Raw genomic sequence first — 14,903 nt, 5'->3', positions numbered from 1 at the left:
ATATTAAGGCTGTCAATGTATAATATAGGCACATTACTAAATAGTATATTCTCACTAAACTTCATTGCCAAATTACGTTTTACCAGGGTTATGGGCCAGTGTCAGCAAACAAAGTAGACATTTATCAGTCAAATACTATAGAACAATAAAAAATGTGGACTGCCTGCCATTTAGTTCATGTAGAAATCTGTTCACACTAATAAACAAATCATAGCCCTAAAAATATATTGGCTTCTTACAGTCTCCCTTAGTTCCCATACATCCAACTCCTCATCTTTCAATGATATGTAGTCCGGCCCATTTGTAACCTCAACAAATTGAAGTAGAAAAGTCAAATAATTATCACTTATAGAATCCTTTGAATCACTAAGTTCACACACCAAAATTAAAGCTAACAGACGCATCTGCATAAATTGCTCATACCAAGTGCCTTCATATCAAACAATTGAACATTAATAAGGCTATGTAGGTAGATACTTCCTCCCTCACAAACCAATTCTTTACATTTCTCAGCAAGGTCTAACAAAGGCCAAACCTATCTATCTCTAAGAAAATGTCAAATCTCGAAAAAAAATTCCTTCGAGCACCAACCAAAGTGCTGGCCAAGAGAAAATTCAAAAGACAAGAAATACAGAACTGATAATTTGCCTTAGTTCTTTTAACCCCATTGTATGCGCATGATGGAACCAGGTCGTCATGAGCCATGGACGGCGTGTGCTCATGACGTCGTGGTTCCGTCATGCGGCTGCCGCCCATGTGGCATTTATTCCCAGCCTGTGTGGGCGAATTAATGAGCGGTGGGGCCGTGATGGAACCATGCCATCATGAGAACATGCCGCCCGTGACTCATGACGGCGTGGTTCCTTCACGAGCACAGCAGCGCCGCGCTCACCCCCAACGCGCCGCGGCAAAATTCGTGCCGTGGCGAAGGGGTTAAAAAATCTTTCTTTAAAAATGTGCATGAGAATTTGAAAAACATCTTCTATAATACCTGTTGGTCAAATATAGTTTCAGTGCAGCTTTCCCCTCTAGATAAATATAGGTTGCAAAAGTGCACTATATTTCTAATAGTTAACTTAATCGAATAATTCTCTAAATAAATTTGCTTAGCATTTTACTAACAATTTTTGGGAAAATTCTGTGATATGTTTGGAGTGAAAATAAATGGATACAGACTGCGCTCTCCTTGCATCAACCCACTAAGATCTCAGGTTCGATATGAACTAGCGAATGGCCAAAAAACGTTTTTATTGAAGGTTATCAAAAGTAACTTCATTGAATCACAAAGAGAATTTCATAATCCTACAGGAGACAACTCCCCCTCCCCCCACACACACCTAAATGCACTATGCACTACAGTCAATGGGGATACAGTGACATTGCACAAAATGTTATTTCTGCCTTTGGGGAGGATGCTTTTATTTTTTTACTTAGTGTGGAGGGTAGCTTCAACCCCCTAACCATTAAGTAACCACGATAAGTTCTAAATCCTGAGGTGCATTAAACACAAAAAGTGCATAGAATGCGCTTGCTTTCATTCATAGAACACAGCCCTACTATCAAAACTTTGCACAGGTAACAGTTGGTAGTACTCACCATATTGGTTATTGCGACAGTATCTCAGAGATCGCACGGTGTCAGCAATCATATGCTGAAAGGAAAGGAAAACAGACGGAAATAAGCAAGGAAAATCAAGGGAGTGAAAGTTGGCTCTAACACAGTTTTTAGACCTAATTTCCCATACAAATGAAGGCGGTCAAAGTTCTTACATCTGCCAAAGTAATAGCTTCATACTGTTTCTAAAGATCTACAGGAAACTGAATACAGAAACCATTCTCCACTCCAAGAGGACAGATATTTCGGTGCTGGTGCTGTGTAGCACCCCTCCAACCTTGTGCTCCGTAACCATCTTATTCTTTGAATTTCTACATGTGGCATGGGTGTATCATTAATACAAAAATATGGCTTTACCAAGTATATCCTTGGAACTTTGCAGGGTGCGTTCACAGCAGATTAGATGAAGCCATTGAGAAATGAAGGAAGAGTCTGTCACTCATACTCTCATACCCATCACACGCAGTCATATTTCCTGACCCAGCATTTTGACAAGTTCATGTCAATGGGGGTCATTACGATAAATGTCGGTGGCAGGCCCTCCACCATCGTACTGCAGTTTTCCACCCGCCAGAATACAATGGTGGGTGGAACCGTGGTGGTCGAAAAGACTGACCACCATGGTTCTGACAGGCAGTCATTTTCCGACCACCTGTCGCAACAGCCGCATTGCCCAGCATTGCGGCGGCGCCTGTTAGGCATGGCCGGTCACATTACGATGGTCCATCCCCGACATCCTTTCCATATTGGTTCACCCGACATGGAAAGGCTAGCGGGGATAGACTTTGGGGGCAGGAAATGCAACACGTGCATTTTTTCCACTGCGGCAGGTGCTGAAGCCAGCAGCACCCGCTGCAATGGAAAACATGGCACTTGCGGCCGCCATGGTGGTGGCCGCATTGAAATGCCATATGTGGGACTGCCGCCTTATAGGCAGGCATTCCCCATCCCAGGGACAATGGCGGATGGACAGAAGTCTGTCCGCCATCGTAATCAGGCCTAAAGTCCCTCAATGTACTGTCTTGCAGGTAATATTTGAAGTGACAGTCCTATCACAAATAATGTGAAGTTAGTTGTTTTAATAAAAAAAACTTCCACTGCCGATCTGATCTGTGTTCCATTAATTCCAGTGTAGATGTTACTGAACAAACACAGAACCTTTTTTTCTGCATATGCAGCTCGATGGCTGAACAAAGTCCCATGTAAGAGGGCTGCCAGGGACTACAGAGTACAAATAATGAGGTGGTCCTCTCTGAAGTATCAAACTCATACTCTTACTTAGAAGGATCTACAATGGAGATGAAAATATTACAATTTTATATGGGTCTACTTTCAGCATTCTGTCTTATTTCATTATATTTTCTGCTGATAGATTTTTATAAAATGTAGGTCCTCGTTATCACAGGCCTCAAATTCACATTTGAATGCCAGCTCTTGTTTGCATGCAAATCAGAATTCTGAGCTTAGTGGTAATTACAGCATCTGCAAATATTTGAGTCTTATTACGAGTCTGGCGGTCCAGACTTGTGGGGCACTGCAGTGGTGTCCTTCTGACCGCCCTATTATGACCAGGGCGGTTGGGCCACCATAGGACCACGGCAACCACCAGGAATCAGAGAATCCTGGCAACTGGCAGTTCCACCTCCATGTACAGTGGGGTGGTGAGAAATGAAAGGGGCCCCTGTTTGTCTCTGGGCCTGGGGATTCATGGAGGGGTGCACATGTTGTTCCAACCTGGGTGCATGCACCCCAGTACCTGCACAGCATGGATTGCAGCAGTCCATTCCATGCAGGTACTGATTTTGACGTTCCCATTGTGGTGCGTATTTCATTGGCAACGCCGTGAGAATGGCAAAGAACAGCCTGCCAGACAGGAGAAAACTCCTAATCTAGCAGGCGGTTTAAACATGGGTTTGGAGTGCGGAAGCGGGTTGGCCCGGCTCACGCACTGCCAAACTCATAATAATGCCCTTAGTCTGTATGGCATTTAACAGGTAAGGTTGTACAATTTGGAAAAGGAGAAAACATCCCAAATCTAAGACCCTAAAGTTGGGATAGTGTAGAAATGTGGCTCAATAAATACTACACAGAACGACTGATATGCACTAGTGCAAAAATGCCACCCAGGATTCTTCAAGGTTAGAATAGACCACCCAATCTTTCTTTAAACCAGCCCATCCAAAGCAAAAGAACAAACTTCCCATATTGAATTTTTATTGGGAAATGCCCACATATATCTTCAAATACTTCAAACTAAACAGAACCACGACTGTGTTTGCTAAACCTATTTGAGGGTTGCCTATTTTGGGATGACAAAGGCATATTAACATGACAGTGCTTTAAGCTTATGCGATCAGGTAAATTCCCTTGTGTTATTTAACGCTGAACCTTACTCAGAAACGCATTAATGGGCATAAACTCAACATCTGCTTCAGCCTCATTGCTTCTATTAAAATGCTTAATGACCGGCTTCCTAGGGCCTAGAGATGGCCCAATTATCAAGAGGTAGGTGCTGTTCTAGTTCAATCAAGTAACACAATTAGAAATTTAAGATTTAGCAATCATGTTTACTCACTGAACACTTGAGAGTGTAAAATGCTCATTTGCAATTGTCTGTGACAAATGTAATTGCAGTTTCTCGAGTTGTCCTCAAATCGTATTGATGCTGTCATCTAATTTACTTTTTATTGGGCTACTTTCAGCAAGCATGGTTTGGAATTCTCCTTGAAATATATACTGATTTTGTAAGGTATGGCAGAGATTTGTGGTCGAACAGAATGTAATACAACATAGCTTTAACATTTCTACAGCATTGGCTGTTTTCTTCACCATTCACATGACGGTGCATGATAACATTCAAATATCTCTACAATAAAATGAAAGATAAACTGGCAACAGGGCATACCACACACTACCACTAGATGTGAAATAATCGGTGCCAATATTACATACTTTAACTCAGCACATTTTACCTATCTTAGAACAGTAACGGGTTAAGTTATCTGTCACTTACTGGTTTCTGGGCAAAAAGACAACTGTGCCGTCCTACAGAAATATTCTCTTTGCTATGACGCATGGCTGGCCCAGGGAAATTACAATATTCTGCTGGGAAATTGTACTATTTCTGCAGCTCGAGTCTATTTTTAAAATGTCTTCCAAAAGCGAACTCAAAGTCTCAAACACTTTCCAATATTCCACTTGTTTGCCTCAATGTAATATATTTAAAAGTTCTAGTTCATTATGCGTTACAGTACAAAAGATCTCTGTTCGGTCAGTCAACAATCTTTCTTCGGTTTCACATGGCACCATAAAAGAACACATTACAAAATCGATCAAAAGAAGCAGTAGTAGATACAGGTAAATATAAATACAGGAATAAAAACAACAATAAAACAGTCCTCAGAATGTACATCATACAGCAAACAGATTCTTCTTTAAATGGACAATGTGTTTCACATTTTTTTTCTTTTTGCAGTGGGTTAATTGAAGGAAAAATTTGCCCTTTGTCCTCGGGTGTTTATATAGCGATATTGAGGCAGCGGACGAAAGCACTAAAAATTGCGGAAACTCCATAGAGACGTTCGAAGAAGGACCAGAGATTGCGCACAAATAAAAGATATGTGACAGTTGACAAAAGTGACATGGAATCAGAGACTGCAGAAACAAACACCATGGTCTGAGACGGAGATTAGCAGCGATTCCATCAGAGCTAGAAACAAGCTGTGTTAAGATGCAGGTGGCTGCTGGGACATATGTAGTAGAGAAAAGTGCTTGACAAGGAAATATAGTCGCGTTGGTACTCCTAACCATGGGGTACCAGTATGTGCATAAGAAGTGACAGTACTCTCCCATTAAAAGTATTGTTCCCTGCCTGCTGAGAAGCGCAGGTACTCTCCCAATCCAGTTGAACAAGTGCAGGTACCCCTATCTATGCACACAGATCCAAAGCATCAGATTAGGGCTTTGAGGGGCGGCCGACCAGTGGGAGGCCTGCCACCCCCCAGGGGGGATTTGGGGCCGGGGGAGGAGGGGGGGGGTAAGAGTCCAGCACCGTATGTGGGCTGGTTTTGGGCTAGTTGGTTGCCTTGGGCTGGGGTGGGCTAATTTCGGGCTGCATTTGGGCTGGTTTCCTTTAAAACCGGCCATTTTGTGTCATAGGCCACCATTTCGGTGGCTTGTGACACAGCAGCCGGGCGGGGGTGTTGCGGATGTAATTATTTTGGCCGCTGTTTGTTATGTTGTGTAATTGTTGTCGCGTCGCGTTGGGCAAGGTCATCTTTTTGGTTGTCCACGGGGGGCCTGTTTTGGTGCTGGGAGTCGTGGTTGTCGGTGGAGTGAGGAGCAGAGGTGGACGGCGCGCATCGACGCACCGCGGGTCATGGAGGACGCGGGCCGCAGGGACTTGTGCGGCCCGCCGGTGCGGTGAGGCCGCTGCGGCACGCTGCTGCCAATGCCGGAGCAGCCAGCTTAGCGGTGGTGCACGCCCCAGGTAGGAGGTGGGGGGGCACAGCAGGACCTGGGTTAGAGGGCGGAGCGGTCGCGCCGCGGCCAGGGTGCGGGGCAAGAGGGAAGGGGCGAGCTCATAGTGGGTGGCGGCGGCTAAGCCTCCTCGGCATTTACTTGAGCGGGAGGGGGCCGGGGGGGCCCCACGTTGGGGGGTTCATGGACGGGGTGGCAGGGGTTGGAGGTTGCACGTGGAGATGCCGGGGAGGGATGCAGAGGGTGTGTGGAGGTGTGGCTCGGCTTGGGGGAAAGGGGGGGACTCCCCTAAATATAGATGAAGCTGAGCGGGAAGGGGAGGGGGGCTGAGGGGGGAGTGACATGGGGGGGGGTGTCCCCGAGGGGGAGATGAGCATGATGGGGCCTAGCAGGTCTCCGTGTCCGCGGGCAGCCAGGGGGGGAGCTGTTTTGCGGCGAGTGTCTTGAAGGAGGTGAACTTTGAGGTCAGTTTTGAAGGCCTGGGAGGAGTTGGTGGTCCGGAGCTGAGGCGGAAGTGAGTTCCAGATTCGCACTGCGTTGCCTGAAAAGGATTGGGCCATCGATCTTTCCTTCTTGAAAGTGAGAGGTTCAAGCTGTAGATTTTCCGCAATTTGTGACGGGCTAGAGCCTCCAAAGAGTTTCAGTTTATTCACCAGATAGCGAGGGGAGGAGGAGTGCGAGGCTTTGTGGGTGATGCGGGCAGTCTTGTAGATAGATCTCGCACCGATGGGAAGCCAGCGGAGGGTGGATAACATGGGTGTGCTGTGGTCGCTTCTTTTGGCCCCATAAATGAAGCGAGCTGCTGAATGGGGAACAGATAAGGGGGGACAGGTGGGATTTGGGGAGGCCAGTAAGAAGAGAATTGCAGTAGTCCAGTCTGGAGAGGACAAGCGATGGGACCAGGGTTGTTAAGGTCATGCTCCGGGAAGAAGCGACGAATCCCCCTAAGAAGGCGCAGTTGGTATCGAGCAGGCTTTGCAATTGAATTAATTGGGAGGGTAGATTGCGTTTTGTCGAGTATGACTCCAAGGGATTTTGCGCTGTCGACAATGATGGGTTTATTGTTTCGTAAATTCATCTGGTCCATCCATGATTGAACCGGGGGAGGAGAAAGTGAGGAGGAGGGGAGGAGGAGATGAGAGGAGAGAGAGCTTGGATCGGGGGGAATTGATGTGGGTTTGTCGGCAGGAGGCGGGTTGAGTAGGACGGAGCCCCTAAGGGGGGGACTAGGGGACGAGTGGAAGGATGGTCCAGTGTTGGGCAGGAGGACGTGGTGTAATTGGACTATGTGGAGGATTCTGAGGAGGATGGGGAGATGCGGGAAGGGGGTAGGGGGGAGCACAGTAACGGTATTGGTAGTGTGTTTCAGGTATGCCCATGGCAAGGAGCGCCGAGAGTGACGCCCCCCCCCCGGCTCCACTGGTGAGGCGGCGGGATCCAGTGACGCCGCCGGCCTTGACGCTAGGTAAGGATGTTGGCGGAGCGGGGAGTGGTTTGGGTAAACCTCGGCTGTCAGTTGGTGTGGATACCGGGGATCCTGGGGTGCGCCTGGGAATGGTACAGGGGCAGGGAGGTGGGAAAGGGGGTCAAGAGTTCTGGACATAGGCTCGTCGCCGGTTAGGGTGGACCGTTTCGAGCCCCTCTGGGCGGCTTATCCGCGGACAGGAGATGCGGCCATGTTGCGACGGGGATTTCGTGAGGGTGTTTTGGCTTGGGTCGAGGGTCCGCGAATCGCCGGGTGGGTGGAGAATCTGAAGCCATCAATGCGAACACAGGGATGGTGCGGGGCAGTTGTTTAAAGAGGTGAGGGGGGCCCGGATGGGGCCCCCACCCTTTTTTGGAGCCGCCGCTGCTGGGTTTGACTGTTTCCCCTACCGGGGTGGTGCTCAAGAAGAAGCCCGGTCAGTCTCGGTTGAGCCAGCATCGGTCGGGGTCAGGGGGTACGTCGGTCGATGACTTTGTCGCGGCGGAGCTCTCGGGGGTGTCTTATGCGGACGTAGACGTGGCGTGGCGGATCGCGACGGCGGTGGGTGAAGGCGCTTTCATGTCGAAGTGCGATGTTAAGTTAGCGTTCTGGCTGCTTCCGGGTAATCCGGAGGATCACCGGTTGGTGGGGATCCGGTTTGACGGGGGGCATTTTTGGGGACAAAGCATTGCCCATGGGATGTTCGATCTCGCGTGCGCTGTTTGGGCGATTGAGTTCCTTGTTGCAGTGGGCTTTTTCCTGGCGGACAGGCTCTGAGACGGTGACACACTATCTGGATGGCTTCTTTCTGATGGGACGGCTGGGTTCGACGGACTGCCAGCTGCAGCTGGTCAGTTGTACGGGCCTCGTGGGTTGCCTGGGGGTGCCTCTGGCGCCAGAGAAGATGTACGGTCCCAGTACGGTGCTGTCCTTGCTTGGTATAGAGCTCGTCTCCGGGCCATGGAAGCACGACTGCCGGAGGACAAGAGGACGGCAACGTCGTCATTTGGGTCTAATGCTGTCCGGTTTGACGCTGCTGTATCATCAACTACGGTTGTCGGCGGGGATTAAGGGGGATTTGCTTGGGACAGGCATTCTTGGGGCATTTCCATGGTGCGCCTAGGAGCGGACATGGGAGGAGTAGCGGCGGTCGGGAGCAGTAAGGCAGGGGATCGGAAGCTTCAGCAGGAGCAGGTGGTGCAGTTCAGGTTGAATTTGATGGACGGGGGCTTTCGGGGGTGACGATTCGGCGGGGGAATGGGGGACGCGGCTGTTGGAAGGCTGGACGGGGGTTTGGTCGAGGAGGAGGTAACAGAGTGTTTGCGGCACAGGTGTTGGGGGTCCTGCGGCACGCCCTATGGTGTATGGATGAGGACCCGAAGGCGTTACGGAGGCATTCCTTCGGAGTGGGGCGGCAACGGAGGCTGCGCGTCAGGTTTGGGGAAGGCCTCGGGCGCTGGAGGTCGGACTGTTAGCGGGCATCTATCAGGCTGCAGGGGGTGGGAGGTGAAACAATGACATGAAGGACATTTCTCCCCTCTCACATGTGTGTCTTTTCAGGTGCAGGGACGGGGCCAACTGCGGCGGTGCTGGAGATTTATATTGGTGGACACTCATTTATAAAGCGAGCAGAAAGGGGGAATGGGTCAAGCACCGGAATCAGAAGTTGGAATTGGACGACAGGGTGTTTCATTGTCAGTGGCAAGGAAAGGGGGCATGCGCTGGCATGCATTATTGCTGGCTTTGTGTGAAGTGGTAAAGGGGAGAGTGTGCCAGACATGGCTTTGGTACAGTGCAAAGGTTTAGCGTTGGTTAAACAAGTGAAGAGGGACCTGTTAGAGATACGGCGCAGGTAGGCGGGGTGTCATGTCACTTGGTTAGAGTTTCGTTCCCAGGCGGGTTTGGAGGGGGGCTGAGAGGCCAGCGGCCATAGATAGGACCCGGAGGAAATTTACAAGGAAATGAAGGCTTTTTGAGGAGAAAGAAGGTTTTGAAAGGATGGAGCACCCAGAGCTTAGGTACAGGGCAGTGGATTTTTTCAGGGAGGATGGGGTACACCGGTCAGTACGGAATGGAGCTGTATGTGGTACACTTGAAGGAGGCTCTGGATCAGGCCAATGGTGTGCGCAGATATCCGAAAGTGCAGGATTCCTAGGGGGGTTCGAAAGCCATTAGCACGTCTTTCGAGTGGCGGTTCTTCCTAATGTATGGGGGAAGTGTAGGTGATCTGTTTTTGGATTATCGGGGGGTAGGTCAAGCACAATAAAGTATTTAGCCAGGTGGAGAGGCAAATTGACGTTTTTGCTAATTGTTTCCTGTTTGTGGATTGGGGGAACCAGTTTAGGGGAGGGGGTGGGGGGTTTGTCAGGAAATTACATATTTAGTGAGGTCTCGTTTTGTACGGCGCAGGCCAAGGGTTTTCATTGTGTAAGGTGCACCTGCTTCCAATAAAGCGGCCTTTATCACACCTATTTTTGAGTCTCTGGTCGGTGCTGTTTGCCTCCCCCCTCCCCTGTTGGGCTCCAATAGGGCTTTGGGGGGGGGGCGGCCGACCAGCGGGAGGCCTGCCACCCCCGGGGGGTTTTGGGGCCGGGGGAGGGGGGGTAGAGTCCAGCACTGTATGTGGGCTGGTTTTGCGCTAGTTGGTAGCCTTGGGCTTGGGTGGGCTAATTTTGGGCTGCATTTGGGCTGGTTTCCTTTAAAACCGGCCATTTTGTGCCACCATTTCGGTGGCTTGTGACACAGCAGCCGGGCAGGGGTGTGGCGGATGTAATTATTTTCCCTCCCTCCCTGGGTTTTCTTTCAGTTGATAGGGGGGGTTCAAGTTTTGAGGCCTGGGGGGCAGGGGGTGGGGTGATTGCCTTTTTCAGGGTGTAGTAGGGTTGTTTGTGGTGTGCGGTGTTGTTTTTTGGAAGGAGTTTTCTTCGATGCCGGTGCATCGAGGTTTGTTCGATGGTTGTGGGGTTTGACGTGTCGCTGGAGCAGATGTTGGTGTGATTTTCTGCCTTTGGGAGCGGTTCTTCCTAATGTATGGGGGAAGTGTAGGAGATCTGTTTTGGGATTATCGGGGGGTAGGTCAAGCACAATAAAGTATTTAGCCAGGTGGAGAGGCAAATTGACGTTTTTTCTAATTGTTTCCTGTTTGTGGATTGGGGGAACCAGTTTAGGGGAGGGGGTGCGGGGTTTGTCAGGAAATTACATATTTAGTACGGCGCAGGCCAAGGGTTTTCATTGTGTAAGGTGCACCTGCTTCCAATAAAGCGGCCTTTATCACACCTATTTATGAGTCTCTGGTTGGTGCTGTTTGCCCCCTCCCCCCCTTGGGCCCCAAACCGAGCTAGTGATCAGAGACTGCAGAGAGATGGGACAGAGACAGGCGATAACGAAGACAAGAATCAGAGATGCCAGGCACAAAGACAGAACTAGAGGCTTCGATAAGGAAAATACAACTGCACAGTCACTGATCCGTGACAGCAGTGACGGACCGAAAACCGAGGCACCAAGACAAAAGATGCAGGAAGAAGGGGTGCGACAGCAGAGACTTGGACCAGAAACCGCTGGGACAGTGACACGAATCAGAGACCGCTGGGACAGTGGCACGGACCAGAGACCGCTGGGACAGTGACACGGACCATAGAACGCTGGGACGGTGACACGGACCAAACAGAACAACGTCACGAAGAGACAGAAACTGGTCACAGAAACACAGCCCAGATGACAGGCAGAGACACGGATCAAAGGATACACAGACGGTGCTAAGACAGGCGACTGCAAAGACATGGTCTAGGGATAGACACTGGGATAAGAGATGTACAGGGAGTGCACACTCAGGATTGATAAGTTGCATGCAACTGCAGAGACACCGATCGGGGGCAGAGGGGATTGCTGATAGATGGATCAGACACTGGTTAGCCAGCCACGCAGATCTGATACATGCGACGGAAGAGGCAAATATCAGAGACTGCATCCACTGATGAGAGGCTGAGAATACAGTGATAAGGGAACCGGAGACTGCGGTGATAAGGGTAACCTGAGCCTGCGGAGACAGATCGTGTAAAGTGACTGCAGAAATAAAGGCACAAATATGGGATATGGAGACATGAAGTAGAGACAAAGATCAGAGATATATTCTAAGGACAGAAGACAGACAAAAATCACAAGCATTTGCAATGCAATAGGTCTCCCAATGCTGAAAGTTTGAGCTATTGGCATTGCATACGCCAATAGCTCAAACTTTCAGTAATACGAGAGCTATTGCATTTCAAAGCAATTGCGGCACCCACGCTTTAGTTGTAAATATCTTAACTTTAAAAAAAAAAGTCTATTTCTTTACTTTTGAAGCAACCGCGGTACCCGCGCTTTAGGTTAATATGTTTACAACTAAAGTACGGGTGCCACGATTGAACCAAAAGTAAACAACTAGAAAAACAGGCAAGGATAGCAGCAACGTAGATGGTCTTGTGGCGGAGCCGGGGCTTTAGGTCTGGATGGTGGGGAGGATGCACATACACAAGGGCAACAAAGCAATTAAGCAGCAACGCGGTGGGTGGGGGATTGAGATAATGCTGGGCACCCGGGTTAAAGTGAAATTGGGCGCCCGATTTGTTATTGAAAGCGGGCACCCGTGTTGTTATTGTAAGCAGGCCCCATGTGCTGCCTGCAGTGATAGAAACTCATTAATGAAAATATTGTGCACAGACTAAAGAAGGCGTACAGTTTAATAACAAGTAAAAGGGCCAGTCACTATGGGTGGTTACAAATGAAGACAAGGTGGTACTAAGGAGGGCCTAACATGCCTACTAAGGAATCAGTAGCCAGCCTTTACAAAGGACAATGAAACAAGCCAATGACGAATATGGGCAGAGAGTGTGCAGAGCTTCTATTCCATACTCCATTACAACACATCTCGCAGAGTAGTGCATGTGCGCTGCCTCTAGGCTCGACCTAAAAAGCAGGCTAAACTGAAACAGGTCAATACATCCGGTACTAAAATTGAACAAACTATTTACCACCAAGCAATGGAACAATAAAAAGCTTTCTTAATCTTTTGCAAAAAATAGTAAAGTGCAAAATGTCCTGAGATGATTGGTTGTCACAAAAACAAGGAATAAAGGTAGCACAATAAGAACTTCCATGTGGAACTATAAGCCGATGATGTATTAAATTTAATCTAAAACAAATGAAAAGGAACTGATGTTTTTTTGTGGTATAATTTTTTTAATTGATATTTTGAGAACATTTCATCATAAGTACAAAAGGAACTGATGTTAATCATATATGTTGTATAAGAAGTAAGGTTCAATTGTAAGGGTGGTCTGCAATGGAAAATATGCTCTTACTGACGATTTATCTTTGACCAACACTGCCCTCTTCCTGTCCCTCCAGGCCACAAAAGCTCTTTTGGTCCGAGTGAAATTCTCCAGGACTAGAGACTCTGGATGATTAACAAAATCAGGACGTCCTGACTTAATAAAACAATATTTCATGTAACAAATCCAGTGAGTTCTTGTGGCTAAACAATCAATAAACAATCAATTTAACTGTTTAGCTGTGCAAACCCACACAGATACCCAGAGAAGTAAGGACCGCAACATCAACATATCCTCTAAAATGTCTATCCCTAATTCCTCATGAATAATAAAGGAAGATGTCTTCATTGGAAGGGAGAGAAGGTCTCTTAGAAACTTATTCTCAAACACTTACAGGATAGACACATTGGTATACTCCCTAAACTCACTGCCAGAGGCAGCTACAGAAATACACTTTGCTCTGTAAATATAAAACAGACCTTTGACATGTTCCGGCCTGGACTGTTCCCATGAGGCACAGGGTCAAGACTGATTTGCATATGGCCATGTCTGAACTGGGGTGGCTTGGTGAGCAAAATAACAATGGATTAAACACAAATCTGTGACTGGGGGTGAATGTTTTGCCATTGCTCCGTCCATCATCTTGTGTGTTTTTCTGTTCACCCTATGTGGGAAGGGTATGCCCAGATGTGGGTTCCGTGCTCACTACGCCACTGGAGTCAAGCTATCCTGGCTGAAGACGGCTGATAGCCAGAAACCAGTCCTAGGATGCTTGATTCCGGTCCAGGGAAGACATGGCTTGGCAGTTCGGTCTGGACTGTTCCTATGAGGCACAGGGTCAAGACTGATTTGCATATGGCCATGTCTGAACTGGGGTGGCTTGGTGAGCAATAAAACGATGGATTACACCCAGATCTGTGACTGGGGGTGAATGTTTTCCCATTGTGCAACATTCCGTCCATCATCTTGTGTGTTAAGGAGCAAAATTAGACACCGAACCAGTGCATCAAACAAAACACCCTGGTAGGAAAAAGCAGAAACATGGCTGAGAGTATTGCCTTTAATGAAGTAAGTTCTTGTTATGGTTGTATGTGGGCCTATAACCATAATGGGGCTTTAAGTCAAGTCTTTACGTGAATTCAATGAAGCCTTTAAGCAAAACCTCTGGACCCAAAGCAGTATGTGAGATAAGAACTGCATCACTAGCAATAACACTGTTAGCGCCTCTACCAGTAACAGTTGGAATGCATCCCTCCGAAGAGATTTCAAAGTCGGAGGCCAGGGTAGAAACCAGGTTGTATTTAGTTAGGGATGTATTCTTAAAATCACCCACGGAAGTGTGCAAAAAATGCAAATAGTCACTAGCTATTTCATCTGATAGACTAAAACACCAGTCAGGCACGGGTGAGGATAACATGACTGTTAGACCTGGCACCTTGGCGTGGGTCACCCTTCCATTTTTGCTGTTGCCTCAGGTGTTTTTGCTGGTGTTAGATGCTTTGGGCACTGTGCCACTGCTGTCCACTGCCACAGTGCAAGAGTTCCCTATTGTAAATTGATGTATGGATTAGTGATTCCATGATTGGCTGGTTTGGTTTACCTGTCAGACCCTAGTACCATGCACCAGGAATGCCCAGGGCTGGTAATCCAAATGCTGCTAGTGGCTGGAGCACTGGTTGTGCCACCTACAGAAGTAGTCTGTAAAAGTGTGTCTAAGGGCTTCCATTGTAGAGCCTGTGTGCCATCTGGTACTGCCATGCTGACTGGGCAAGTGCACCCACTTGCCAGTCCCTAAACCTTCCCTTTTCTTCATATCAGACACCACTATGGTAGGCCCAAGGGCAAGGTGCATTGCAAGTATAAGGTAGGACATGCCCTGGTGTGTGTGGCATGTCCTAATAGTGAATTACAGCCATTTTCGTTTTTCACTATTGCAAGGCTACCTGGTCTCCATAGGCCAGAATGGGCAGTTAGATTATAACATTTTATAATTCTAATTGACTCAGAGAACATGGTAGAAATTCGGGTTTAGTATG

At 48.2% G+C, this 14,903-nt stretch overlaps 1 protein-coding gene across 3 annotated transcripts in view; it reads right to left on the bottom strand.

Moving 5' to 3' along the window:
- Positions 1–14,903, bottom strand: part of RAPGEF5 (Rap guanine nucleotide exchange factor 5) — a 984,395-nt gene that overhangs the window by 4,957 nt on the left and 964,535 nt on the right. For all 3 annotated transcript variants that reach the window (XM_078663509.1, XM_078663507.1, XM_078663508.1), the window contains one exon: positions 1,597–1,651. In XM_078663509.1, the coding sequence (XP_078519635.1) occupies positions 1,597–1,651 (55 nt within the window). The remainder of the gene's footprint in view (positions 1–1,596; positions 1,652–14,903) is intronic.

This window comes from Lissotriton helveticus, chromosome 10, assembly GCF_964261635.1.
Source record: "Lissotriton helveticus chromosome 10, aLisHel1.1, whole genome shotgun sequence".
Lineage (NCBI taxonomy): Eukaryota > Metazoa > Chordata > Amphibia > Caudata > Salamandridae > Lissotriton > Lissotriton helveticus.
Note: the sequence above shows the minus strand (reverse complement) of the source record. Positions and strands in the feature narration are given on the sequence as shown.